Here is a 27,066-nt window from a genome sequence, read left to right as displayed (position 1 = left end):
ACACACACACACAGACACACACAGAGAGACACACACACACACACAGACACACACACACACACACACAGAGACACACACACACAGAGACACACACACACACACACACACAGACAGACACACACAGACACACACACACACACACACACACACACACACACACAGAGACACACACACACACACACACACACACACACAGACACACACACACACACACACACACACACACACACACACACTGTAATCCAGCTTTAACAGGGTTTTTACTCAATGTCAGATTAATCTTTATGGTTTTCCTGAATATTTTCCTAATCTGGTCGTTTTGGCTTCGCTTTAGCTCACTCAGCATGATGCTGCCACCGCCGTACCGTGTCCCCAGATGTCCTTCTTTCTCCTCCAGGAACATTTGAGCTTAATCAGACATCATGTTGGAATATTGAAGATAATCCCAAATTAGCCAGAAGTAATGACTAATTATTGATGGATTAAAATGATCTTCATAATTTCCGATCAGATTAATATTATAATTTCTTTACGGTTTTTCCTTTTTATCTGTTTTGGTTTATTATAATTTAGTTCAGAATGAAATGTCATTATTTTTAGTTCCTAACTTGGAGAGCAAAGTTTCCCCTCAGCGGTTGTCATGGTGACGTAATCCAGCCGTTCCTGGTTCACTGTGGTGGCATCAGATTATAACCCGCTGTAATCTCTCCGCAGCGCGCTGGGCGACGTCCCCGAGGCGTCCCCGCTGTCCCCCGGCTCCCAGGACCGCGCCTCGGTGCGCTCGCCGCTCTGCTCGCCGCTGCGCCGCCAGTCTTCGGTCCATTCGGGTCGGCTGGGCAGCACCAAGAGCCTGTCGGCCGCCGTGTTCGCCGACAAGCCGCCGGCCGCGCTGACCTCCGGCGGCGGCGGCGGCGTCCAGTTCAGCAGCGAGGTCTCGCGCAGCGACGAGAACGTCCTGGACTCGCCCCGGCAGCGGCGCAGCTACGGCTCGTTCCCCTTCACGCCGTCGGCCGACTCCAGCACCTTCCACCAGTACCGCTCGGCCGACTCCAGCATGTCGGTGGCGGAGAGCGAGGCCTACTTCTCCGCCACCGAGGACTTCGAGCCGATCAGCAGCGCCGACGAGGGGCCCGGCACGTACCCGGGCCGCAAGAAGAGGAGGCGGCAGCAGCAGCCGCAGCAGCCGCCGCCGTACCGCATGGAGAGCTACAGGTGGGGTCAGAGGTCGCAGCAGGTCAGACAGGATGAATGAATGATTTCACTTGATGTTGAAGCTGAGCAGCTTCTGACCGAGCGCCGGCCGCCACAGATCGTTAATCTGGTGCTTCCTGTCCGACTGTCAGCCTCTTCCGGCCGAACAGCCAAACGCTTTCCTGACAGACGGGGCGCAGCGGATCTCCGTACCACACAGTGTACAATCATGGCTGAAGGCGAAAACGCATCACAGACCAGCCGCTATGGGCCAAACCGCTAACGGGTGAAAACCTGACGCACAGAGCCAGGCCCGTTGGGGGGCGTTGGGGGGCGTTGCCCGTCCACAGGGTCAGCTGTCCCCCCTGGAAGCTGTTCATACATCGGTTTGATACACAAGGGGCTTCGCACCTCCCATGTCTGAGCCCTCTGTCACTTTTACTGCTTCTAAAACGGTTTAATCCGTTGTCAACACTTCGTAACGCATTTTCCAAGCCGCCTTTAAACGCAACATGAGCGCTAAGATGCTAGCTGGGTTTACACCTGTGCAGCAGTGAAGGAGACCTGCTGCTGTGCGGAGCTACGCAGGTGTGTTAGAATCATGGCAGAAAACGCAAAGAACTTCCCCCAAACCCCACCTGAAAGGTGACTAGCTAATGTTGGCTAACGGGCGACTAGCTGATGTTAGCTAAGATGGCACTAGTTAATGTTAGCTAAGATGGCACTAGTTAATGTTAGCTAAGATGGCACTAGTTAATGTTAGCTAAGATGGCACTAGCTAATGTTAGCTAAGATGGCACTAGTTAATGTTAGCTAACAGGCGACTAGCTGACATGGGCTAACGGGCGACTAGCTAATGTGGGCTAACGGGCGACTAGCTAATGTTAGCTAACAGGCGACTAGCTAGTGTTAGCTAACAGGCGACTAGCTAGTGTTAGCTAACAGGCGACTAGCTAATGTTAGCTAACAGGCGACTAGCTAGTGTTAGCTAACAGGCGACTAGCTAGTGTGGGCTAACGGGCGACTAGCTAGTGTTAGCTAACAGGCGACTAGCTAATGTGGGCTAACGGGCGACTAGCTAATACTGTAAGAAATAATATTGCTGCTCCGTAGATTGATTCAACCCCCTCTGGAGTCGGGGCTGCAAAGGTAGAAATGACCAACAGCTCATCAAATGTTTGCAAACTTTGCTGAAAACACAAACCAGCAGGAAAGCGTGGCTGCAGCCAGACTGTGGCTCGTTTCACGGTTTGTTGACCTCTGACCCCAGCCGCAGCTCCATCTACCACAGCGTGGAGGGGCCTCTGACCTACGTCCTGAACGGGGAGCTGATCACGGAGCCCCGCCCCCCGCCGCCGCCCCAGCCGCTGGCCGCCCACCCGTCCCAGGCCTCCTTCGTGTCGGCGCTGGCCATGGAGGAGGAGAGTTCTGTGGAGGCGGAGAAGACGGCCGAGCCCGGCCCGGTGACCCGGCAGCCTCACGTCATGGCCTGCTACCAGAACTACCTGGCCCACTACCAGGTGCCGCCCGGTGCCGCCGCCCCGTTCTTCTGGGCTCCGAATGACCGGCTCTCTCTGCAGGTGTCCAACTGGTCCGTCAAGCAGCCGACCAACAAGAGAACCTCCAAGTCGTCTCTGCACCGGCCGCTGGACCTGGACACGCCCACCAGCGAGGAAAGCTCCGCCTCCTTCGACCAGCTGGCCGTGCCCGGCTTCAAGGTCCGACTTGCTCCGTTCTGGACGGGTTCCTGCTGTGCACTGGGTCTGAACCAGCTGGTCTGCTCTGGTTCTGATGCTCTGACTCCAGATGCTTTTTTAAAAAGTTCTGCTCCTTCCTGGTCCAGATTAATCTCTGCTCCAGGATGCCTGGTTCTGATGACTCCAGAACCCTGCTAGCGACCCGTTTAGGGTCGGATGGTTCTCCAGAACCCTGCTAGCGACCCGTTTAGGGCCTGAGGGTTCTGCAGAACCCTGCTAGCAACCCGTTTAGGACCCGTTTAGGGCCTGAGGGTTCTGTAGAACCCTGCTAGCGACCCGTTTAGGACCCGTTTAGGGCCTGAGGGTTCTGTAGAACCCTGCTAGCGACCCGTTTAGGACCCGTTTAGGGTCTGATGGTTCTCCAGAACCCTGCTAGCGACCCGTTTAGGGCCTGATGGTTCTGCAGAACCCTGCTAGCGACCCGTTTAGGCTGGGTCCGCAGCAGGGACACTCGGATCCAGCCAGCGGTTCTGGCTCTCCTGCCTGGTTCTGGTTGTGGTTCTGGACTCAGCCGTGTTCTGTTCTGCAGGTGATCAAGCCGGGCCTGTCGGCCACCTCCCTGCTGGACCGCGGGCTGCAGCTGATGGGCGACAACAGCAGGTACAGGAAGTGGAGCAGCTGCACACAGCAGCAGCAGGGTGACCTGACCTCTGACCCCTGGTGTCGCCCCGCAGCACGCCGTACACGCCGCTGGACAAAAGAGCCATGGAGAACACGGACGAGGACACGGCGACGGACGACTGGTCGCTGGAGCAGCCGCTGGCCCAGACCAGAACCACGGCCATCGTGGAGGTGAAAGGCGCCGTCAACGTGGTTCTGACGCCGCTGGTGGCCGAGTCCCTGGACAGGTAGCGACCGGCTGACGGCCCGGTTCCGGTCCGATCGGAACCGGGCCGGTCACAGGGTTTTCTGTTGCGTCCGTCTCAGATACATCGAGTCCATGGTCCACTTCGCCAGCATCCGGCACCCGGCGGCCATCTTGGACGACCTGCACGGCAAAGTGCTGGGCGAGGCGTATCAGATCAGCAAGTCCACGGTGGCGGAGTCGGTGCGTATCGGCCCGGTTCTGCAGGTGAGCCGCTTACCTGCCGCGCGACTGACGCTGTGCGTCCGCAGAGCCAGACGTCCAAGACGCCGGAGCAGAAGCTGTCCAAGCCGGACGCCGCCACGCTGACCTCCAGCGGACAGACGGAGCTGTCCGTCAAACCCGACAACGTCAAGATCAAGGGGCTCCAGGCCAACGTCTCCATCCCCAAGGTCTGACCTTTGACCCGGAAGGCGCCGCGTCCAGTTTGCTGACTGCGTGTACCTGTGTGTGCAGGTGAACCTTTGCCTCCTGCAGGCCTCCGTAGAGGAAGGCTCCCCGTCCGCTAAATGCATCCCACACGTATCGCTGGTGGCGCTGTGCTTCGACCGGATCGCCACCCAGTTCAGGATGAACCGGTGAGACGCCCGCAGGTCGCCACGGCGACGCTTAGCCGCCCGCAGGCCGCCACGGCGACGCTTAGCCGCCCGCAGGTCGCCACGGCGACGCTTAGCCGCCCGCAGGCCGCCACGGCGACGCTTAGCCGCCCGCAGGCCGCCACGGCGACGCTTAGCCGCCCGCAGGCTGCCACGGCGACGCTCATCACTGTAAAACCTGCCTAATATTAGCATTAACATGCTAACCTCTCAGGTTTGATGTTTTTCAGATTTCACATCAGCCACTTAAATTTAGGATGACGGCCATCTTTCAAGATGGCTGCCACTTTCTGCTCTTATTGTGATGAAATATTCCTTTGTCTCATCAAATGTTTTCCACTTTGGTCATCACATTTATACAGCAGTTTTAATGTTAGCATTAGCTTCTGCTAATGTTTTAAGTAGTTGATGGTTTAGAATTAGCAACATTTCTTCTGCTAATTTGTTTCACGTGCCAAGAGGTTTAGCATTAGCTTCTGCTAACCTTAACGTGTTTGGTGGTTTAGCGTTAGCAGAGCTAAGAGTTTTGTTCAGTGAATGAATGGATACTGTGGTGGCCATCTTGAAAACTGTAATTATAGATTTCTATGTCCAGTTATTTTTGATTTGACTCCAAAAGCGTTTTTCATGTTGGCTGCCATCTTGAGCTGGTCGGTAGCTAAGCTAGCCTCCGTTTCTGCCAGGGGGATCGTGGAGGAGACGCCGAACGCCACCGAACATGGCCGACCGTCCGTCATGTTGGAGAAGTACGCGTCGGCCACCAAGATGCAGCCGCAGTCGTCCGGGTCGCTGCGCTCCAACGCCGGCATCGAGAAGGGCAAAGAGATCGCCGCCAGGCTGAACGTCCACCGGATCCACAGCCAGCTGCGCGGACTGGACTCCACAGGTCGGTTCCCCGGCCCGGACCCCTGCAGCGACCTCTGACCTCTGACCCCGCCCTGTCCTCTGCAGACGTGGGGACGTTCGCCATCACCGCCATCCCGTTCGAGAAGTCCAAGGTTCTGTTCGGCCTGGAGGACCTGGACGAGTTCTCCCTGGTGGACGAGACGGACGGCCAGGCGGCGCCGAGCGACCCGACCCGCTCCGCCGCCTCTCTGGAGAAATGGGGCTGGATCATGTTCGAATGCGGCATCGAGAGCCTCACTGTCAAAGGTAACGCCGCCGCTGCCCGCAGCGCCCCCCGCAGGACGGGAGGCTCATGTCTCCGGTCTGCTTCCAGGCGGCCGCCAGTCCGGCGCCGTCCTCTACAACGCCTTCGGCGTCATGGGACACTCGGACGGCGGCGGGAAGACCGGGACCGGCAAGTCCAACGGCTCCACGGGATCCCAGACCGGAAGCGGCTACAGCACCGACGTTTCCGACGACAACCTGCCCAACGACGTCATCAGCCCCAACTCGGACGCCAACGACAACTCGGACTCGGACGAGCAGGTCAGGACGACTCGTCAGCTCACCTGGTGGACGATAACCTGATAGAAGATTCAATTCTCTAATCAATACCAGCCAGAAATGATCAAATTCTCCATTTAAAGCTGCTTTTTGTGGGAATAAATGAATCAACAAACTGGACTAGATTAGATCAATACTTCAAGATCAATTACAAGAAACACTGAGCAGAGTTAAAACTGTTCATAGTAAAAACTGCACTGATGGACCTGAGCACAAATACATAAAACTACCCACTTTCAACGGTTGCTATGGTAACAAAACTATATTGTTTGAACTTTCATAAAGTAAAACTACCAGATCCTTAAAATCTTTCATTTAAATGTTAAACAATTTAAAATAATTAAACTTTTGATCAGATCTGTGGCCCTGATGGCGCCGCTGGCTCAGGTTGGCTTAAACAGAAAATCATTTCCATTGGTTGATGGTTATGATGGTTTCACTGGAGACGTTTCCACGCTGAGCCAGTGAGACGCTTCCTGTTAGCCGCCGGGCGGAGCAGCTTCCTGCTGGCTGCTCAGGTAAAGGTGAGACTCGACCACGAGGAGCAGAAATCAGGAAAAACGCCACTAGAGCTGCCAACAGTTTCTTGTTCTAATGGTGCTGATTGGATGCTAACCTGATGACGGTATTGATCTAACATCAGATGAAGCTCAAACAGGAGGGAACAGACATGGAGGCCATGTTGAATCCATGTTTACCTGAATGCTTCCCGCCATGCAGGACGAAGGCGTGGAGTCAGACGACCTGAAGAAAGATCTCCCCCTGATGCCGCCGCCGCCCGACTCCAGCAGCATGAAGCTAACCATCAGGGAGATCTGGTTCAGCTTCGCTGCTCCCACCAACGTCCGCTCAGCGTCCCAGACCATGTCCAGGTGGGACGCCTCGCCCACAAACACCCGACTGGGTCTGCAGCCCGAACCTGACTGCTGATGCTAGGCTAGGCTATGGATAGGCTAGGGATATGCTAGGCTAGGGCTAGGTTAGGCTAGGGATAGGCTAGGCTAGGGCTAGGGCTAGGGATATGCTAGGCAATGGCTAGGTTAGGCTAGGGATATGCTAGGCTAGGATAGGGATATGCTAGACTAGGGCTAGGTTAGGCCAAGGCTAGGTTAGGCTAGGCTCGGCTAGGCTAGGGGCTAGCTTAGTCTAGGCTAGGGCTAGGTTAGGCTAGGCTAGGGCTAGGTTAGGCTAGGGATATGCTAGGGATATGCTAGGCTAGGCTATGGATAGGCTAGGGATATGCTAGGCTAAGCTATGGATAGGCTAGGGATATGCTAGGCTAAGCTATGGATAGGCTAGGGATATGCTAGGCTAGGCTAGGCTAGGGCTAGGGATATGCTAGGCAATGGCTAGGTTAGGCTAGGGATATGCTAGGGATAGGCTCGGCTCGGCTAGGGCTAGGCTAGGATAGGCTAGGTTAGGCTATGGATAGGCTAGGGATATGCTAGGCTAGGGCTAGGTTAGGCTAAGGCTAGGTTAGGCTAAGCTCGGCTAGGCTCGGCTAGGGCTAGACTAAAGCAGGGTCATTAAAATAACACCTCAAAAATCCAGACTAACCTTTGTTGCGACTTCATGCTGGTAAAATAACAACTTTCTCGTTATTTAGACTTTGTTCTCTGAATATCTGAGTTTATTGTCTTTAAATTGCATCTTTTTAAATTTGTGTTATTTCTTCATAACGTTCTCATAATAATTCTTTACTTTGCCCCAAAAACGGATAATACTGTATGATTCATAAATATGTTGCCGTATTTGCTCTCTGTGGCGCCCCCTGGTGGCGGCGCTCTGCTCAGCCCCCTGGTGGCGGCGCTCTGCTCGGCCACCAGGGGGCGGCGCTCTGCTCGGCCACCAGGGGGCGGCGCTCTGCTCGGCCACCAGGGGGCGGCGCTCTGCTCGGCCACCAGGGGGCGGCGCTCAGGTTGCTTTTCCCGTTTCAGGCAGCTGAACCTGCTCAGCACCGCCACCCCGGCCATCGGCGCCTGGCTCGTCCCCATCGACCAGCTCAAGTCGTCGCTACGGAAACTGGACATGGAGGGAACGCTGCGCGTCTGCGCCGTCATGGGCTGCATCATGACGGAGGCTCTGGAGGTAACGGGTCGGCCCGGCGCCAGCATCCGGGTCGTTTGCCGTGTTTCATGTGTTTTGTGTGCTTGTGCAACAGAAGAAGAGCGTCCACATCCCGATCCGCAGCAAGTACAACCGGGTGACGAAGCGCGCCCGCTACCTGCACGAGAACCCGTCCTGCATGCTGTGCAACATCCTGCACCGATACCTGCAGCAGGCCGACTACGCCGTCATCGAGGAGGCCACCATGGTGAGGGGCTGGTTCCACTGGGAGCAGACTGGGAGCAGGCTGGTTCCACTGGGAGGAGGCTGGTTCCACTGGGAGGAGGCTGGTTCCACTGGGAGGAGGCTGGTTCCACTGGGAGGAGGCTGGTTCCACTGGGAGGAGGCTGGTTCCACTGGGAGGAGGCTGGTTCCACTGGGAGGAGGCTGGTTCCACTGGGAGGAGGCTGGTTCCACTGGGAGGAGGCTGGTTCCACTGGGAGCAGGCTGGGAGGAGGCTGGTTCCACTGGGAGCAGGCTGGTTCCACTGGGAGCAGGCTGGTTCCACTGGGAGGAGGCTGGTTCCACTGGGAGCAGGCTGGGAGGAGGCTGGTTCCTCTGGGAGCAGGCTGGGAGGAGGCTGGTTCCACTGGGAGGAGGCTGGTTCCACTGGGAGCAGGCTGGGAGGAGGCTGGTTCCTCTGGGAGCAGGCTGGGAGGAGGCTGGTTCCACTGGGAGGAGGCTGGGAGGAGGCTGGTTCCACTGGGAGGAGGCTGGTTCCACTGGGAGCAGGCTGGGAGGAGGCTGGTTCCACTGGGAGCAGGCTGGGAGGAGGCTGGTTCCACTGGGAGCAGGCTGGTTCCACTGGGAGCAGGCTGGTTCCACTGGGAGCAGGCTGGGAGGAGGCTGGTTCCACTGGGAGCAGGCTGGTTCCACTGGGAGGAGGCTGGTTCCACTGGGAGCAGGCTGGTTCCACTGGGAGCAGGCTGGTTCCACTGGGAGGAGGCTGGTTCCACTGGGAGCAGGCTGGCTCCACTGGGAGCAGGCTGGCTCCACTGGGAGCAGGCTGGTTCCACTGGGAGCCAGCTGGTTCCACTGGGAGGAGGCTGGTTCCACTGGGAGCAGGCTGGCTCCACTGGGAGCAGGCTGGCTCCACTGGGAGGAGGCTGGTTCCACTGGGAGCCAGCTGGTTCCACTGGGAGCAGGCTGGTTCCACTGGGAGGAGGCTGGTTCCACTGGGAGGAGGCTGGTTCCACTGGGAGGAGGCTGGTTCCACTGGGAGCAGGCTGGTTCCACTGGGGGCAGGCTGGTTCCACTGGGAGGAGGCTGGTTCCACTGGGAGGAAGCTAGTTCCACTGGGAGGAGGCTGGTTCCACTGGGAGGAAGCTAGTTCCACTGGGAGCCGGCTGGTTCCACTGGGGACAGACTGGTTCCACTGGGAGCAGGCTGGCTCCACTGGGAGCAGGCTGGCTCCACTGGGAGGAGGCTGGTTCCACTGGGAGCCAGCTGGTTCCACTGGGAGCAGGCTGGTTCCACTGGGAGGAGGCTGGTTCCACTGGGAGGAGGCTGGTTCCACTGGGAGGAGGCTGGTTCCACTGGGAGCAGGCTGGTTCCACTGGGGACAGGCTGGTTCCACTGGGAGGAGGCTGGTTCCACTGGGAGGAAGCTAGTTCCACTGGGAGGAGGCTGGTTCCACTGGGAGGAGGCTGGTTCCACTGGGAGGAAGCTAGTTCCACTGGGAGCCGGCTGGTTCCACTGGGAGCCGGCTGGTTCCACTGGGAGGAGGCTGGTTCCACTGGGAGCCAGCTGGTTCCACTGGGAGGAGGCTGGGAGGAGGCTGGTTCCACTGGGAGGAGGCTGGTTCCACTGGGAGCAGGCTGGGAGGAGGCTGGTTCCACTGGGAGCAGGCTGGTTCCACTGGGAGCAGGCTGGTTCCACTGGGAGCAGGCTGGGAGGAGGCTGGTTCCACTGGGAGCAGGCTGGTTCCACTGGGAGGAGGCTGGTTCCACTGGGAGGAGGCTGGTTCCACTGGGAGCAGGCTGGCTCCACTGGGAGCAGGCTGGTTCCACTGGGAGGAGGCTGGTTCCACTGGGAGCAGGCTGGCTCCACTGGGAGCAGGCTGGCTCCACTGGGAGCAGGCTGGTTCCACTGGGAGCCAGCTGGTTCCACTGGGAGGAGGCTGGTTCCACTGGGAGCAGGCTGGCTCCACTGGGAGGAGGCTGGTTCCACTGGGGACAGACTGGTTCCACTGGGAGCAGGCTGGCTCCACTGGGAGCAGGCTGGCTCCACTGGGAGCAGGCTGGCTCCACTGGGAGGAGGCTGGTTCCACTGGGAGCCAGCTGGTTCCACTGGGAGCAGGCTGGTTCCACTGGGAGGAGGCTGGTTCCACTGGGAGGAGGCTGGTTCCACTGGGAGGAGGCTGGTTCCACTGGGAGCAGGCTGGTTCCACTGGGAGCAGGCTGGTTCCACTGGGAGGAGGCTGGTTCCACTGGGAGGAGGCTGGTTCCACTGGGAGGAAGCTAGTTCCACTGGGAGCCGGCTGGTTCCACTGGGAGCCGGCTGGTTCCACTGGGAGGAGGCTGGTTCCACTGGGAGCCAGCTGGTTCCACTGGGAGGAGGCTGGGAGGAGGCTGGTTCCACTGGGAGGAGGCTGGTTCCACTGGGAGCAGGCTGGTTCCACTGGGGACAGGCTGGTTCCACTGGGAGGAGGCTGGTTCCACTGGGAGGAAGCTAGTTCCACTGGGAGGAGGCTGGTTCCACTGGGAGGAAGCTAGTTCCACTGGGAGCCGGCTGGTTCCACTGGGAGCTGGCTGGTTCCACTGGGAGCTGGCTGGTTCCACTGGGAGCAGGCTGGTTCCACTGGGAGCCGGCTGGTTCCACTGGGAGCCAGCTGGTTCCACTGGGAGGAGGCTAGTTCCACTGGGAGGAGGCTAGTTCCACTGGGAGCCAGCTGGTTCCACTGGGAGGAGGCTAGTTCCACTGGGAGCCAGCTGGTTCCACTGGGAGGAGGCTGGTTCCACTGGGAGGAGGCTAGTTCCACTGGGAGCCAGCTGGTTCCACTGGGAGGAGGCTGGTTCCACTGGTCTTACTGGTCTTTCTGGTCTTACTGGTCTTTCTGGTCCTACTGGTTCCACTGGTCTTACTGGTTCTACTGGTCCTACTGGTCTTACTGGTTCCACTGGTCTTACTGGTTCTACTGGTCCTACTGGTTCCACTGGTCTTTCTGGTTCCACTGGTCTTTCTGGTCTCTCCCCAGAACGACGGTGTTCCGGCCCTGGTGACGCTGAAGAAGGGTCTGGTGGCTCTGGCCCGGCAGTGGATGAAGTTCATCGTTGTGACTCAGGGCTTCAAGGCCATCGGACTGATGGGTCCCAGCCAGATCGCCAAGCCCAGAGAGGCCCAGCAGAACCAGCCCGACCCGGTACTGGGCCTGGATAACGGCGCCGCGCTGCACAGCGACACCAGCGCCGACGGAGCGGAGTTCGAGTACGACGCAGGTGGGACCAAGTTAACGGGTCGACACCTGGAAGCACCGGGACCGTTCCAGAACCTCCGGTGGTTCCGGTCCGATTAAGACCTTGTAGTGTTTTTCCCTGCAGGGTTGCTTTGATTCCTTCATGTTAGAGATCCTTCAGTCGCCATGGCAACCAGCCACCTGTGCTGAACGCCTGGGTGGCTCTAGCCCCGCCTCCGAGGCGCAGCTCCTCCCCCACTGAGCTCCTTCAGACTAGCCAGCAGCAGTTAGCAACCAGCTGCTGCTCAGAGCAACGCTGGTAAAGACGTTAAAGGGTTAATGGAGGAGCCATGTTGGGGCAGGAGCTTCTTAAAGTGACAGGAACAATTTCAAGGCGTTAAACCAGAAATAACGTTTCTGTGACGTCGCATTTGATATATTTAACGATATCAAATATCAGTTGGTTCTGATCATGTGAAGCCGCTTCGTTGATGGTGATGTGTGGAGAGGAATGGGTTCTTCTGGGCCTCTGACCGGATCTCCTTCTGTTGAAGCCACAGTGAGTGAACACACCATGCTGCTGGAAGGGGCCTGCAGTCGCCCGCCGCCCAAGGAGGCCAGCGCCGGCCCGGTCAGCGGCGCCGAGATCATGAGGAAGCTCTCCAAGTCCCACGCGCACAACGAGTCCGCCCACAGGATAAAGGTGAGCCAGCGCTAACCCAGAGCTAGCTGCTGTCGGTGGCTCTGCTAATACCAGCTGGTGCTAAAATGTGCTACAGCATATCGCCACCCATAGGATCAAAGTGGTATTGCACCCTGGCTTTGGCTCGTAGCTTCAGGGAGAATGTATGTATGTGAAGCTAAATATTGGCTCCAGTCCTGGTGGAGGCGTTTCCCTGTGACTCCCTCTGTTCTCCCTCTGAGTGTCGTCTCTTCCATCCTAAACTGTTCTGCCTCTCCAGACCGTTTATCTGTGTTGTCATGGCGATGAAACGGCGGTAACCTCGCCCCGCGCTCTGCTCGTTTGTCACACCCAGGGTTCGCATCCCTACCAGTCGCTGAGCTACACCAGCGGCGACACGGCGGCCGACTCGCCGGCCCACGTGAGCCGCGGCGGCGGCGGGCCGCCGGCCAGGGACAGCCCGCGCAAGGAGAGCCTGCTGAGCAACCTGACGGGCAGCTTCCGCAGCCTGCACAACCTGCTGGAGGGAACGCCGCAGCGCAGCGACATGGCCGCCGCCGCCGCCAAGACCAGCTCCCTCACACGAACAGGTGAGACCTGTTTGACCTGATTGTCAGAATAATGGGCTGGTAAATGGCCTCAGCAGATCTAACCTGGTGAAATGTGGGATTATAATCCACTGCTTCATTTACTGCATGAGCCAGAGTCAGATTATCCAGCTGGATCTCAGTTTGGTCCAGAATCACCTGAAACATTCACACACTGAGAAATGAAGTCAACAAATTAAAGTTCTGGATATTTTGGACCCATCTTTGGTCCAGCAGTGACACCTGCTGGTCAGGTTTATGTTGCCAACAGGAATGAATGAGTTCATGATGTTCAGAGCCGATGCGTTTTAAAGAACCGGAACATGTTTGTGTCTCCTGGTTCCGACCCGGCCCGTCCTGCAGGGACCGACATGCTGACCGAACATCCGCTGCTGTCCGAGCCGTCCTCCGTCAGCTTCTACAACTGGATGTCCAACGCCGTGGGGAACCGGGCCGGCGCCGCGCCCCACGACTCCCCGCTCGGCCGCTCCCAGCCAGGTGAGGCCCGCTGGGCTCCAGCTGCATGAACCTTACGATGCTGCTGGCGGTCCGGACCCGGCCGGACTCCAGAACCTGCTCTCAGCTCTATGTCTGTCTCCAGACTCTCTGGACTTCAGCTACCATCCTGTTGCTGCTAGCAGCCCACAAGGTGTTTGTTAGCATAGCTGCTAGCAGCCCACAAGGTCAGCTTGGTGTTTGTTAGCATAGCTGCTAGCAGCCCACAAGGTTAGCTTGGTGTTTGTTAGCATAGCTGCTAGCAGCCCACAAGATCAGCTTGGTGTTTGTTAGCATAGCTGCTAGCAGCCCACAAGGTCAGCTTGGTGTTTATTAGCATAGAGGCTAGCTCCCCACAAGGTTAGCTTGGTGTTTGTTAGCAAAGCTGCTAGCTGCCCACAAGGTCAGCTAGGTGTTTGTTAGCATAGAGGCTACCGGCCCACAAGGTTAGCTTGGTGTTTGTTAGCATAGCTGCTAGCAGCCCACAAGGTCAGCTTGGTGTTTGTTAGCATAGCTGCTAGCAGCCCACAAGGTTAGCTTGGTGTTTGTTAGCATAGCTGCTAGCAGCCCACAAGATCAGCTTGGTGTTTGTTAGCATAGCTGCTAGCAGCCCACAAGGTCAGCTTGGTGTTTATTAGCATAGCTGCTAGCATCCCACAAGGTCAGCTTGGTGTTTGTTAGCATAGCTGCTAGCAGCCCACAAGATCAGCTTGGTGTTTGTTAGCATAGCTGCTAGCAGCCCACAAGGTTAGCTTGGTGTCTTGTTAGCATAGCTGCAAACTGCCCACAAGGACAGCTTGGTGTTTGTTAGTATAGCTGCTAGCAGCCCACAAGGTTAGCTTGGTGTTTGTTAGCATAGCTGCTAGCTGCCCACAAGGTCAGCTTGGTGTTTGTTAGCATAGCTGCTAGCAGCCCACAAGGTTAGCTTGGTGTTTGTTAGCATAGCTGCTAGCTGCCCACAAGGTCAGCTTGGTGTTTGTTAGCATAGAGGCTAGCAGCCCACAAGGTTAGCTTGGTGTTTGTTAGCGTAGAGGCTAGCAGCCCACAAGGTTAGCTTGGTGTTTGTTAGCGTAGAGGCTAGCAGCCCACAAGGTCAGCTTGGTGTTTGTTAGCGTAGAGGCTAGCAGCCCACAAGGTTAGCTTGGTGTTTGTTAGCGTAGAGGCTAGCAGCCCACAAGGTTAGCTTGGTGTTTGTTAGCGTAGAGGCTAGCAGCCCACAAGGTCAGCTTGGTGTTTGTTAGCGTAGAGGCTAGCAGCCCACAAGGTCAGCTTGGTGTTTTAGTGTAGAGGCTAGCAGCCCACAAGGTTAGCTTGGTGTTTGTTAGCGTAGAGGCTAGGTCCAGTTCTGATTCGGTTCTTCCCTCGGCCCGGTTCTGACGGTGTCCTTGTTGTCCCTCCCAGGCGGAACCTGCACCCTGCCCACCATCCCCTCGGCATCGGACTTCAACACGGTTCTGTCCAGCGACCAGAACACTCTGGACGGGACGCACTCCCAGCACTCCCAGCACTCCCAGCACAGCGCCAGTCAGGATGACCTGGTGGACGTGGAGGAGGGGAACCAGTGTCCCGCCGCCGTGCAGCTGGCCGACGCTCAGGTGAGCCGACTGGATTCATGGTTTAGTGTTGGCGCCGTCAGCGATGGCGCCGTCAGCGATGGCGCCGTCAGCGATGGCGCCATAGCTACGCACCGCATTGGGCCAACGAGACGATACAATCAGGCAAAGAATCTGGGAACTTTCGCAATGTTTCACTATTAATCATCAACACTACGACATCTTGATAAGAGTTTCATGTCTCGCAGGTCAGGAAAATGTTCTAATTACAAACAAATCATCCTGTAATTTAACAGTCTGGTCATGTCAACATGAACCAACTCAGCGTAAAGGCTGCCGGTCGCTAGCTGCAGCGGCTAGCAGGCTACGCAGCAGCTAACGCTACATGGAAACCCGAGCTGACTGGTCTAATGAGCCTCCTGGTTTCCTCCTGCTCCAGGTCGTCTTCAAGCCCTTGCTGAGCTACATCGGCATCCAGGCGCAGGACGCCACTCCCCTCAGCTACAAGATGTACTTCGGAGAACATTTGTCGTTTTCGGGCAACCTGGAGTGTCTGCGAGCCGACATCGTGGACTCGGACACGACCAAGGAGCGGAAGAACAAAAAGTCCAGGAGGTAGAAGCCTGACCCCCGCATCACTTATCTGGATTCATTTCACTCTGAGATGGTTAGGTTATGATGACGGCTCCTTCAGACTAGCCAGCAGCCACTAGCAAACATATTCTGAGCTCCTTAGAGGAGCCATTTTGGAGTCGGACCTTCAGAAACGGCTGCAGTTCTTAAAGAGACAGAGGCCCAATTTCATGGCTTAAACTTGATCATTTTCATCACTGGAGGTAACGTAGTTATTTAAACATGCTATAAAATGTGAAACTCCTGGTTCTGCCCCTCTAAGCAGACAAATATTCTTGCCTTGATCGTTTCCTGTAACATTTCTGCGTTTCCTGAGCTGCTCAGTGATGCGAGTCGCTGTGGGAAGTCCGGTCGTCGGATCAGAACCGGCAGGTGATGCTGAGCCTCTGTGTTTCCAGGCAGGGCACCGTCAACCTTCCCCCGCTGGAGTTCAAGCCCGCCCTGCTGATCGAGACCTTCAGCGTCAACGCCGTGGTGATGGAGAAGTCCGCCAGCGCCCCCCAGGGGGCGCCGCTCTCCTTCCACGACCTGAACCGCCGCCACTACAACACCTTCCACTGCGACTTCACCACGGCCTGCCAGGCCATCAGCCAGCGCGTCGACATGGCGCTGGTGCGCCTCATCCACCAGTTCAGCACCATGATCGACGACATCAAGGCCACGCAGACCGACATCAAGCTGAGCCGCTACACCGCCGGCTCCACCTCCCCCACCCCCACCTTCAGGGCCCGCCCCTACCGCCACATCCTGTCCTCCGACTTCAGCCGCAGCTCCCGCGGCAGCCTGAACGGCGCGGGCCGCGGCGCCACGCAGACGCTGAAGAGCAAGAGAGGCGGAGGGGCGGGGCTTCCCTCCACCGGGCCGCCGTCCAGCATCGACACGCTGGGGCGGCGGGAACCGCGAGGACGCAGCACGCTGGGGCGCTCGGAGCGCCGCACCTCCAAGGTAGCAACGGGCGGGGGCGGGGCAGCGCTAAGGCTCAGGAACCAGCCTGGAATAATTAATTACCTAGAGAACTAACTCTAAAATGGCCGTTTGTGATAATGAAGCCAAAAAGGTGCAATATATAGATTTTACATTTAAGGTAAATAAAAAGCATCATGTATCTTAATTAAAAATGATTAAAATCAGTTTATGGAGATTAAAGTCTTTATGTGACCAGGATGAAGTGGTGACTGAGAACTCCTTCAACAATTAAGTGAGGAAATATTTAGTCTGTAAGCACATCAGCCTCAGATGGACATAAATGTATGTGAACCCTGTCCTGCAGAGGGCGCCACCAGATCACTCCAGACTCCCAGTTTTAGCAGAAACATTGAGATGTGGTGGAACTTCAGCAGGTTCTGGTAACGGCGGGTTCTGGTTCTGCCCCCCAGGTGTCCAGAAAGGGCTCCCGGGACGTGGCGGACCACATGCCGATCCAGATGGACGACTCGGACTCCATCACGGTGTCGGAGCAGAGCGAGCCGTCGGCAGAGTGCTGGCAGAACATGTACAAGCTGCTCAACTTCTACTCCCTGATCTCCGACCCGACCGGCATCCTGGAGAAGAGTTCGCCGGAGAACTGCATCTCCGGTCAGCGCGCATCACTACTTCCTGTCACATGACTGACCAAAACCGCCCACTTCCTGTCACATGATTAGTAACCTGCCACTTCCTGTCACATGATTAGTAACCTGCCACTTCCTGTCACATGATTAGTAACCTGCCACTTCCTGTCACATGATTAGTAACCTGCCACTTCCTGTCACATGATTAGTAACCAGCCACTTCCTGTCACATGACTGACCAAAACCGCCCACTTCCTGTCACATGACTAGTAACCAGCCACTTCCTGTCACATGACTAGTAACCAGCCACTTCCTGTCTGGTTCTGAGTGGCTGATGGACTGAACTTCCTGTCTGCAGAGGGCGGGCGGCGCCCGTCGGAGTCGCTCTGTAAGGTCATCTTTGAGAACGAGAACGAGCAGCCGGAGCCGGCGACGCCCGGCAGGCCGCCCGGGGCGGCGGCGGCGGCGGGCGGGCGGCGGCGCAGCCTGGTGAGCGGCGAGCCACAGCACGTCACGCTGATCGTGTTCGGCATCGGCATGGTGAACCGCACTCACCTGGAGGCCGACATCGGCGGCCTGACCATGGAGGCGGAGCTTAAGAAGATCCACGGGTCGTTCACGCTGAAGGAGAAGATGAAGGGTGAGAGCTGCTGCGGCGGCGGCGAACAACGCCCCCTGGTGGATCGGGGGCTCTGACGGCTTTCTCTGTGATGCAGATATTCTCCACCAGAAGATGACGGAGACGTGCGCGTCGGCTCACATCGGAGGAGTGAACATCGTTCTGCTGGAGGGAATCACGCCAGACATTCAGTACGTACCGATGAACCAGAATCAATCAACCGGTATAGATGAATCGATATAAATGAATCGGTACCGATGAACCAGTATAATCGATATAAATGAATCGGTACCGATGAACCAGTATAGATAAATCGATATAAAAGAATCGTTATTGATGAACCAGTATAGATGAATCGATATAAAAGAATCGGTATCGATGAACCAATATTACCGAATCGATGTAAATGAATCGGTATCGATGAACCATTATAGATGAATCGATATAAAAGAATCGTTATTGATGAACCAGTATAGATGAATCGATATAAAAGAATCGTTATCGATGAACCAGTATAGATGAATCGATGTAAAAGAATCGGTATCGATGAACCAATATTACCGAATCGATGTAAATGAATCGGTATCGATGAACCATTATAGATGAATCGATATAAAAGAATCGTTATTGATGAACCAGTATAGATGAATCGATATAAAAGAATCGTTATCGATGAACCAGTATAGATGAATTGATGTAAAAGAATCGGTATCAATGAACCAATATAAATGAATCGGTACTGATGAACCGGTACCGATGGACCAATATTACTGAATCGGTATCGATAAACCAATATTACTGAATTGATATAAAAGAATCCGTATTGATGAACCAGTATAGATGAATCGATATAAATGAATCGATATAGATGAATCGGTACCGATGGACCAATATAAATGAACCAGTATAGATGAATCGATATAAATGAACCGGTATAAATGAACCGGTATAGATGAATCGATATAAATGAACCGGTATAAATGGACCGGTACCGATGGACCAATATAAACAAATCGATATAAATTGGTACCGATGGGCCGGTAATCGGGTGAATTGTCGGGCTGTTTTTCAGTCGTCTGTATTCAGTAAATTGGGTTATTGAAGCTACGATAATGTAGCTTGATGATGGTAATTGAAATGAAGATAAAAAAATCCTGGTTCAAATAGTGCAGTAAAATTACTTTAAGTAAAAAGTATCAACTTTAGTTTTATCAGATAAATAAAGTTATATAAACACTGATTGTGAAATCCTAAATAGTAGCTCATTGAGTATGTAAGCTAACATGATTAATAATGGAAATTAAATTGATTATTAAGAATTTGGTTAAAAACAATAATTGAAACTTCAATGTGAAATAAACCCAGTGAGTTAAAACTGTTTGTAATGAATTGATTATAAGTTGATCAGCTCTATAGAAGCCGGTTATTCCAGCCTGTTCCTCCTGACTCTTCTTCCTCCTGACTCTTCTTCCTCGCTCTTCTGCGTAGACTGGAGGACTTCCCCACGTCTCCCACCAGCACGGCGAAGCAGGAGTTTCTGTATGTTCATGTTGACCCCAGTGACCTCTGCACCAGTCTGTCTCATGCAGCGCAGCAGATCTCTGGAAATCTGTTAGCTAACAGATTAGCAGTTAGCTAAACACCTGTATGATCAACCCTCAGGTTTCCCATCAGCCACCTGCATTTCATGGCCACAGACCGTTTTCAAGATGGCTGCCGCTAGTGAGCCGTTTTTAAGCTATTTATTGCCACAGCATACTTTCATGACTTTAGGTCACGTCGTATGTTTTCATCCTGTCCTTGCAGCTTTAGTGATGATACAGTCAGAAACAGAGGTCTGGCATTAGCATTAGCATTAGCTCCAGCTATTTTGTTTTTATGTGTTTAGGGTTAGCTTACGGCAATTTTTATGTGGTTGGCAGGTTTGTGTTACCATCCTCAAATTTTTAAACAGCTTAGTGTTAGCTTATGCTAACTGTTTTGTGTGTTTAGCAGCTTAGTGTTAGCTTATGCTAACTGTGTGTGTTTAGCAGCTTAGTGTTAGCTTATGCTAACTGTGTGTGTTTAGCAGCTTAGTGTTAGCTTATGCTGTGTGTTTAGCAGCTTAGTGTTAGCTTATGCTAACTGTTTTGTGTGTTTAGCAGCTTAGTGTTAGCTTATGCTAACTTTGTGTTTAGCAGCTTAGTGTTGGCTTATGCTAACTGTGTGTGTTTAGCCGCTTAGTGTTAGCTTATGCTGTGTGTTTAACAGCTTAGTGTTAGCTTATGCTAACTGTGTGTTTAACAGCTTAGTGTTAGCTTATGCTGTGTGTTTAGCAGCTTAGTGTTAGTTTATGCTAACTGTGTGTTTTACAGCTTAGTGTTAGCTTATGCTAACTGTGTGTTTAACAGCTTAGTGTTAGCTTATGCTAACTGTGTGTTTAACAGCTTAGTGTTGGCTTATGCTAACTGTGTGTGTTTAGTCGTTCAGTGTTAGCGTAGCTAAGATCCTTGTTCAGTGGATTAGCTTCTATCTGTGCCCACCACTGAAAATAACTGCTGCTGATTTTAGTGCATTTATTCTCCTCGACCACTGTGGCAGCCATGTTGAAAATTGGGGGGAAAATCGGTAAATATGAATTCTGTGTTGAACTATGGATGATTTGACATAAAGAGATTTTATTTTGGAAAATTAAACTGAAGAGATTATTTCAAGATGGCAGCTGTTGTAAATATGGCTGCCTTCCCAGAATAGCAACATCTGTGCCCAGTTGGGTTCTTGCATCTCCGCGACAGATTTTTCTGAATATGCTGCTCTGCTGAGTCCGTCCTTCATCGCCTGCTGCTCGTCTTCCTCGGGTTCATCTGTGTTTCATGCTGGCGGAGCGGCAGCTGCTCTCATCTGACGTCATGTCAGGCCGCAGCAGATCCAGATATTTCTGGAGGTCATGTCATTTCTTCCCCTGTGGGTCGTCTCCAGCCATCATCACCGACTGCATGACGCTTCACAGTCCGTCTTCGTCCTCCGTCAGGTTTCCGTCCGCTCACTCTTGTCCTCTCGTGTTTCAGGACCGTCGTCAAGTGCACCATCGCCAAGTCGCAGGCGCTGTACACCGCCCAGCGGGGCCTGAGGACCAACAACGCCGCCGTCTTCAAGGTGGGCTCCATCATGATCAACATCCCGCAGCACCCGGCCACGCTGCACAGCATGATGGTCCGCAGCTCCCACCAGCTCTCCAAGCAGATCTCCGACCTCATCCGCCAGCCTGCCAACGCGTACGTTCCTCTGCGCCAGCTTATCGGTTTGTCGGGTCGGAGGAGCCGGAGCTCCAGGTGCAGGATTAAACTCAGAGTTTAATCCTGAACTCTGAGTTTAACACTGAACTCTGAGTTTAGTGTTAAACTCAGAGTTTAGTGTTAAACTCAGAGTTTAGTGTTAAACTCAGAGTTTAGTGTTAAACTCAGAGTTTAGTGTTAAACTCAGAGTTTAGTGTTAAACTCAGAGTTTAGTGTTAAACTCAGAGTTTAGTGTTAAACTCAGAGTTTAGTGTTAAACTCAGAGTTTAGTGTTAAACTCAGAGTTTAGTGTTAAACTCAGAGTTCAGTGTTAAACTCAGAGTTTAGTGTTAAACTCAGAGTTTAGTGTTAAACTCAGAGTTTAGTGTTAAACTCAGAGTTTAGTGTTAAACTCAGAGTTCAGTGTTAAACTCAGAGTTCAGTGTTAAACTCAGAGTTTATCTTTAATTTCAGAATGAGACGAAGTTTTAACCTTCTGTCTCGGTTCATCTGGACGTTTTGTTCCCATTTCATCTTTAAAGTCTTGGTGTATTAAAACCAACCGAGGTCCAGGAAGTGTCTCCATCAGAGTTTCTCTTTCTGTTGGTGAAACTCGGATCGATGAAATGTCCGTCCGTCGGTTTCAGTCCCGGTGTCTGCCTGACGCCCCGCCCCCTCCTTCTCATTGGCCGCTGCCGTGTTTTGCAGCAGCCAGCCGAGCCGTGAGGACACGCCGACCCCCCAGCCGCCGGACAAGGCGTCCAGCATCAACCAGACGCCGGTGGAGGCCAACGAGTTCCCCCAGCTGCCCGAGGGCCTGGAGAAGAAGCCCATCGTCCTCAAGTTCAGCGCCATGATGGATGGCATCACCATCGGCGCCGCCCTGCTGCCTTCGCTCAAAGCAGAGTACAAGATGGGGGCGGTGAAGAGCCACGGCATGACAGGTGACCCCTCCCCCACCTGTTTACAGGCGGCTTCTGCCCAGTTCTGATCAGGTTCTGCTCCTCAGGAGCTCAGACCAGCTTCACCTTCGAGCTGCCGAACCACAAGCTGTGCTTCCAGTCCAAGGTGTCCCCGGTGGACATGTCCACCATGTCCCCGTCCGCCAGCCTGTCCCTGCCGCCCGTCACCATGTCGGGGGAGTACATCATGGAGGACCACGAGAGCCACTCCGACCAGAGCTGGGCCCCCGACGACTTCCCGGCCAAGCAGGGCAACTACCTGCAGGGAAACTACCTGCGATGCGTCGCTGAGGTGAGGCGGGTTGCCGTGACAACGGGCTCCTGACGCCACATCCTGTTGAGACGTTGCTGTGTGTGTCGACAGATCGGCTCGTTTGAACACAACCTGACGACGGACCTGCTGAACCACCTGGTGTTCCTGCAGAAGGTCTTCATGAAGGAAGTCAACGAAGTCATCCAGAAGGTTTCAGGTAAACGTCAGGCTTTTATTCTGAAACTCCAGACACAGCTTGACTTCCTGTCATTTGATTTTGAATCTTTAATGGCTCACAACTCGATTCAAAGTGGATTTCCACTTCTATCGTTAGGCGAAGGATCCTCCTGACCTACTTTAGTCTGCTTCGTAACGCACAACGATAAGCTGAGATCGGCGCGTTAGCGTTAGCGTAGCCTTCATCAGCGTCCGGTCCGGTTCCTTCAGGACGCTGTGCTCTCTGTCTGCAGGAGGAGAACAGCCGATCCCGCTGTGGAACGAACACGACTCGTCCACAGACGCAGACAAGCCCAAGATCCTGCTCTACTCCCTCAGCCTCATGTTCAAGGTGGGTTCAGAAGGAACGCCTTCAATTAGCTCAGGGTTAGCTGAGCGATAGCTCTCTGAAGATTAGCTCAGGGTTAGCTGAGCGATAGCTCTCTGAAGGTTAGCTGAGCGATAGCTCTCTGAAGATTAGCTCAGGGTTAGCTGAGCGATAGCTCTCTGAAGATTAGCTCAGGGTTAGCTGAGCGATAGCTCTCTGAGGGTTAGCTGAGCGATAGCTCTCTGAAGATTAGCTCAGGGTTAGCTGAGCGATAGCTCTCTGAAGATTAGCTCAGGGTTAGCTGAGCGATAGCTCTCTGAAGATTAGCTCAGGGTTAGCTGAGCGATAGCTCAGGGTTAGCTGAAGGTTAGCTTAGCTTTAGGGCAGCGATGGCTCAGAGTTAGCTTGGTGTTAGCGCACTGCTAGCTCCTCTCCTCGCCGTGTTTCCAGGGCATCCAGATGACGGCCACCACGCCGTCGATGCGGGCCGTGCGCTTTGAGACGGGCCTGATCGAGCTGGAGCTGTCCAACCGGATCCAGTGCAAGGCTCAGCCCGGAGGCAGCAGCAGCTACCTGAAGCTGTTCGGAAAGTGCCAGGTGGACCTGAACCTGGCGCTGGGGCAGATCGTCAAGCACCAGGTACCGGCCGGCCGGCCCTCTGGACCGGACCCGGCCCGAACCGCTTTCATTTCCCCGTCCGTCTCGCAGGTTTACGAAGAGGCCGGCTCAGACTTCCACCAGGTGGCGTACTTCCGGACCCGGATCGGTCTGAGGAACGCGCTGCAGGAAGAGATCAGCGGCTCGTCGGACAAGGAGGCGGTTCTGATTACCCTGAACCGGCCCATCGTGTTCGCTCAGCCGGTGGCGTTCGACAGAGGTTCGGCTCACGTTGAAACGGCTCTGGTAAAGCACCAGAGACCAAACCGGTTCTGTTCTGGTTCTGTCCCTGCAGCCGTGCTGTTCTGGCTGAACTACAAGGCGGCGTACGACAACTGGAACGAGCAGCGGCTGGCGCTCAACAAGGACATCCACATGGCCACCAAGGAGGTGGTGGACAAGCTGCCGGGCATCCAGCAGACGTCGGCCCAGGCCTTCAGCACCCTGTTCCTGCAGCTCACCGTCAACGACCTGGGCATCTGCCTGCCCATCACCAACGCGTCACAGGTAACCCGACCGCCAGGCGGCCCCACAGGTGGAACATGGCCATCTAAACCCGGTTCATCACAGAGCAGAAGCTAACGCTCAGGCGCTAACCTCTGGCAGCGTCCTTCCTGATGGAGGCCGTTTCCCATCCATGGCTCAACATTTCTGCGTTAAAATCCTTTTATAACCTGAATCTTATCTGCTAACATTGTTCTCATTGCTGGATTAACCAGCAGCTGCTTGTCGTCGACCTTCAGAGTTTATGAAAATCCAGGCTCAGGTCTAGCCTGTGTGTGGGGTTAAAGGTCACCCAGCTGTGCTGTCACCCGTTTCTGTAGAAAGGACCGGCGGCGTCGGGGCCGGACGTGAGCTCTGCAGCAGCGGCCCAGCCAAAGCCCGCCCTCAAAGTAACCCGCAGCTCCTCCGTCCTGCCTGGTGGCTTGCTGTGGTTCTGCTCTGATTTTATTTTGAAAAGTGTTGTTTCCTGTTGGCCACCTGCTTCCCTACCCCTGTTTCCCCTGGAGCAGCTCTGGCCCGTCTGTGTGGATCTGTCCTGATTGGAGGTCGCTGGTGATGCTCGGGGAAAACGGCTCTGGTCTCCTGACACGTTTTCCGACTCCCTGGTGGGATTAGCATCAGACGAGCATTCTGGGCAGCTGAATCGATGCTTTCTGGGTGTTTCTAACTCTAATCTGCTGGGACATTTCCCTCTGAAGTGGATCCAAATGAAGATTCAGTCAGGGCTTCAGCAGTGGAATGTCCCTGTGCCGCTCTGGCTTCTGTGATTGGATGAAACGGGTTGTTTTTACTGGTTCTGCCGCTAGCTGCGACCGGCTAACTGCGACCGGCTAACTGCGACCCGCTAACTGCGACCGGCTAACTGCGACCGGCTAACTGCGACCGGCTAACTGCGACCGGCTAACTGCGACCCGCTAACTGCGACCGGCTAACTGCGACCGGCTAACTGCGACCGGCTAACTGCGACCGGCTAACTGCGACCCGCTAACTGCGACCCGCTAACTGCGACCCGCTAACTGCGACCGGCTAACTGCGACCGGCTAACTGCGACCGGCTAACTGCGACCCGCTAACTGCGACCGGCTAACTGCGACCCGCTAACTGTGCTCCGTCCCTCCCAGGCCAACCACAGCATCGACTTTGACACGGGCTCGGCTCTGGTTCTGACCATCGAGAGCACGCTGATCACCGCCTGCTCCTCCGAGTCTCTGGTGAGCAAAGGCCACTTCAAGAACTTCTGCATCCGCTTCGCCGAAGGCTTCGAGACGTCCTGGGACGACTGGAAGCCCGAAGTCCGGGGCGACCTCGTCATGAACGCATGTGAGTGTTTAACCTGAAGCACCGGATTCCACAGCTCAGCCACGCTAAGCTTTTCATGGTCAAGCTAGCACAGCTGTTACTTCACACTTTCTATGTTTTTTAAATGAGAACGTCTTCCAGATGTGAAACTCTGTTGATGATGAAGAGCTAAACTCTGTTATTCCCGATTGTTTGTGCCATTTTCCCGACTCGATGCGTGGCGGGTTTGACGGCGTGTTGAAATGTTTCGTGTGACTGCTGGAGCTGCGTTGCCTCCTGAATGTCGCGTGTCGGCTGCAGGCATCGTCCCTGACGGCACGTATGAAGTCTGCTCCAGGACCACCGGCCAGCCGTCTGCAGGCAAGGCGCCGTCGTCTTGAGGCTCGGCGACGCGCTGCAGAAAAATGAGCGTTGATGTTTGTCTTGGAGCAGAGAGCAGCAGCGCCGGCACCTGGACGCTCAACGTTCTGTGGAAAATGTGCGGCATCGACGTCCACATGGACCCGAACATCGGCAAGCGGCTGAACGCCCTGGGCAACACGCTGACGTCGCTGACGGGGGAGGAGGACGCCGACGACGACGCCGCCGACCAGAACTCGGTCAACATGGCGGACCTGTCGGACGAGGACGAAGCCGACATGTCGCCCACCGTCCACACGGTCAGTGACCCGGTCCGGTCAGCGCCGAGCTCGGTTCAGGTCAGACGCTTCTCCGCTCTAGAGCTAAAGGTTAGAGAGGCAGCTGAAAGTCTGACCTGCTGATGTTTGCAGGGAAACTTTCTGTCTGTGGGAGAGTTTTGTGTTTGAAGCTGAACAGTAAAGGTGCCGACTTCCTGCTTCCTGTTGGGGTCAGAGGGTAAACCCGGCCGTCTCCTTCCTGCAGAGCTGCGAGGCGCCGTTCAGCCCCCGGCTGACCCTAAAGAGGCGCCTGGTCAACCACATCCTGGGCCTCAGCCCCAGGCCCCAGAGCGTCTCTGCGGACGGCTCCGACGGCGGCTCCCCGTCCGGGGCCCGGGCCCAGAGGCCCCTGTCCTGGGCCTGCGTATGTAGAACCGCTCTGGGTCCGCCGGGTCCACGTGGCGCTTCTGGCCCCGGAATGCTGGTCGGCGGCTGATTGATGGCTGATTTAGAGGCGGATCGGTTCCCCGGGCGGTGATGGTGGTGGAGGGTCTTCCAATCAATCGCTCATCAATCTTCCAATCGCTGCGGTCGAGATTCGGGTGACCTGTTGACGGGCGTTCGGTCCCGGCGGGCTGACGGTCCGCTCTGCTTCCCGCAGGAGAACTTTGACCCCCGGCGGCAGGCGATGGGCGGCGCGGCGCTGGACGCCCGCGGCAGGAAGGTCACCAAGAGGGTGGTGGACATCCGGGAGCTGAACGAGCAGGCCAAGGTCATCGACGACCTGAAGTAAGAGGGCAGCGGGGCAGGCGGTGTGAGAGAGCGCCGTGAGAGAGAGCGCCGTGAGAGAGCGCCGTGAGAGAGAGCGCCGTGAGAGAGAGCGCCGTGAGAGAGGGAGAGCGCCGTGAGAGAGGGAGAGCGCCGTGTGTGTGAGAGAGCGCCGTGTGAGAGAGAGCGCCGTGTGTGAGAGAGCGCCGTGAGAGAGAGAGCGCAGTGAGAGAGAGAGCGCCGTGTGTGTGAGAGAGAGAGAGCACCGTGTGAGAGAGCGCCGTGAGAGAGAGCGCCGTGAGAGAGAGAGCGTCGTGTGTGAGAGAGCGTCGTGTGTGAGAGAGCGCCGTGAGAGAGAGCGCCGTGAGAGAGAGAGCGCCGTGTGTGTGAGAGAGCGCAGAGAGAGAGCGCCGTGTGTGAGAGAGAGAGCGCCGTGTGTGTGAGAGAGAGAGCGCCGAGAGAGAGCGCCGTGAGAGAGAGAGCGCCGTGAGAGAGAGAGCGCCGTGAGAGAGAGAGCGCCGTGAGAGAGAGAGCGCCGTGTGTGAGAGAGCGCCGTGAGAGAGAGAGCGCAGTGAGAGAGAGAGCGCCATGTGTGTGAGAGAGAGAGAGCACCGTGTGAGAGAGAGAGAGCGCCGTGTGTGTGAGAGAGAGAGCACCGTGAGAGAGAGCGCCGTGAGAGAGAGAGCGCCGTGAGAGAGAGAGCGCCGTGTGTGTGAGAGAGAGAGCGCCGTG

The 27,066-nt window shown here is 55.4% G+C and overlaps 1 protein-coding gene across 21 annotated transcripts in view; it reads left to right on the top strand.

Annotated features, from left to right (window-relative positions):
* The window catches only part of kiaa1109 (KIAA1109 ortholog), a 64,201-nt gene that overhangs the window by 19,541 nt on the left and 17,594 nt on the right, over positions 1-27,066 (top strand). For 8 of the 21 annotated variants that reach the window (XM_081603452.1, XM_081603454.1, XM_081603445.1 and 5 more), the window contains exons 28-66: positions 715-1,212; positions 2,462-2,711; positions 2,772-2,909; positions 3,478-3,548; positions 3,623-3,796; positions 3,876-3,996; positions 4,065-4,205; positions 4,270-4,391; positions 5,093-5,295; positions 5,361-5,561; positions 5,629-5,840; positions 6,579-6,730; positions 7,796-7,946; positions 8,020-8,172; positions 11,161-11,401; positions 11,913-12,061; positions 12,396-12,630; positions 12,991-13,125; positions 14,524-14,717; positions 15,115-15,290; positions 15,707-16,253; positions 16,685-16,883; positions 17,217-17,498; positions 17,575-17,668; positions 18,966-19,016; positions 20,525-20,731; positions 21,440-21,675; positions 21,741-21,985; positions 22,058-22,163; positions 22,417-22,514; positions 22,941-23,129; positions 23,199-23,367; positions 23,443-23,654; positions 23,972-24,040; positions 24,772-24,970; positions 25,250-25,309; positions 25,382-25,608; positions 25,832-25,990; positions 26,228-26,355. In XM_081603452.1, coding sequence (XP_081459578.1) covers positions 715-1,212; positions 2,462-2,711; positions 2,772-2,909; positions 3,478-3,548; positions 3,623-3,796; positions 3,876-3,996; positions 4,065-4,205; positions 4,270-4,391; positions 5,093-5,295; positions 5,361-5,561; positions 5,629-5,840; positions 6,579-6,730; positions 7,796-7,946; positions 8,020-8,172; positions 11,161-11,401; positions 11,913-12,061; positions 12,396-12,630; positions 12,991-13,125; positions 14,524-14,717; positions 15,115-15,290; positions 15,707-16,253; positions 16,685-16,883; positions 17,217-17,498; positions 17,575-17,668; positions 18,966-19,016; positions 20,525-20,731; positions 21,440-21,675; positions 21,741-21,985; positions 22,058-22,163; positions 22,417-22,514; positions 22,941-23,129; positions 23,199-23,367; positions 23,443-23,654; positions 23,972-24,040; positions 24,772-24,970; positions 25,250-25,309; positions 25,382-25,608; positions 25,832-25,990; positions 26,228-26,355 — 7,194 coding nt within the window. The remainder of the gene's footprint in view (positions 1-714; positions 1,213-2,461; positions 2,712-2,771; positions 2,910-3,477; positions 3,549-3,622; positions 3,797-3,875; positions 3,997-4,064; positions 4,206-4,269; positions 4,392-5,092; positions 5,296-5,360; positions 5,562-5,628; positions 5,841-6,578; positions 6,731-7,795; positions 7,947-8,019; positions 8,173-11,160; positions 11,402-11,912; positions 12,062-12,395; positions 12,631-12,990; positions 13,126-14,523; positions 14,718-15,114; positions 15,291-15,706; positions 16,254-16,684; positions 16,884-17,216; positions 17,499-17,574; positions 17,669-18,965; positions 19,017-20,524; positions 20,732-21,439; positions 21,676-21,740; positions 21,986-22,057; positions 22,164-22,416; positions 22,515-22,940; positions 23,130-23,198; positions 23,368-23,442; positions 23,655-23,971; positions 24,041-24,771; positions 24,971-25,249; positions 25,310-25,381; positions 25,609-25,831; positions 25,991-26,227; positions 26,356-27,066) is intronic. The other 13 variants (XM_081603464.1, XM_081603463.1, XM_081603459.1 and 10 more) reach the window with 9 other exon arrangements.

The sequence above is a fragment of the Poecilia reticulata genome, chromosome 22, assembly GCF_904066995.2.
Source record: "Poecilia reticulata chromosome 22, P_reticulata-male-v2, whole genome shotgun sequence".
In the NCBI taxonomy this organism is placed as follows: Eukaryota; Metazoa; Chordata; class Actinopteri; order Cyprinodontiformes; family Poeciliidae; genus Poecilia; species Poecilia reticulata.
The sequence above is the reverse complement of the archived record's forward strand: the minus strand, read 5'-3'. Positions and strand labels throughout refer to the sequence as shown.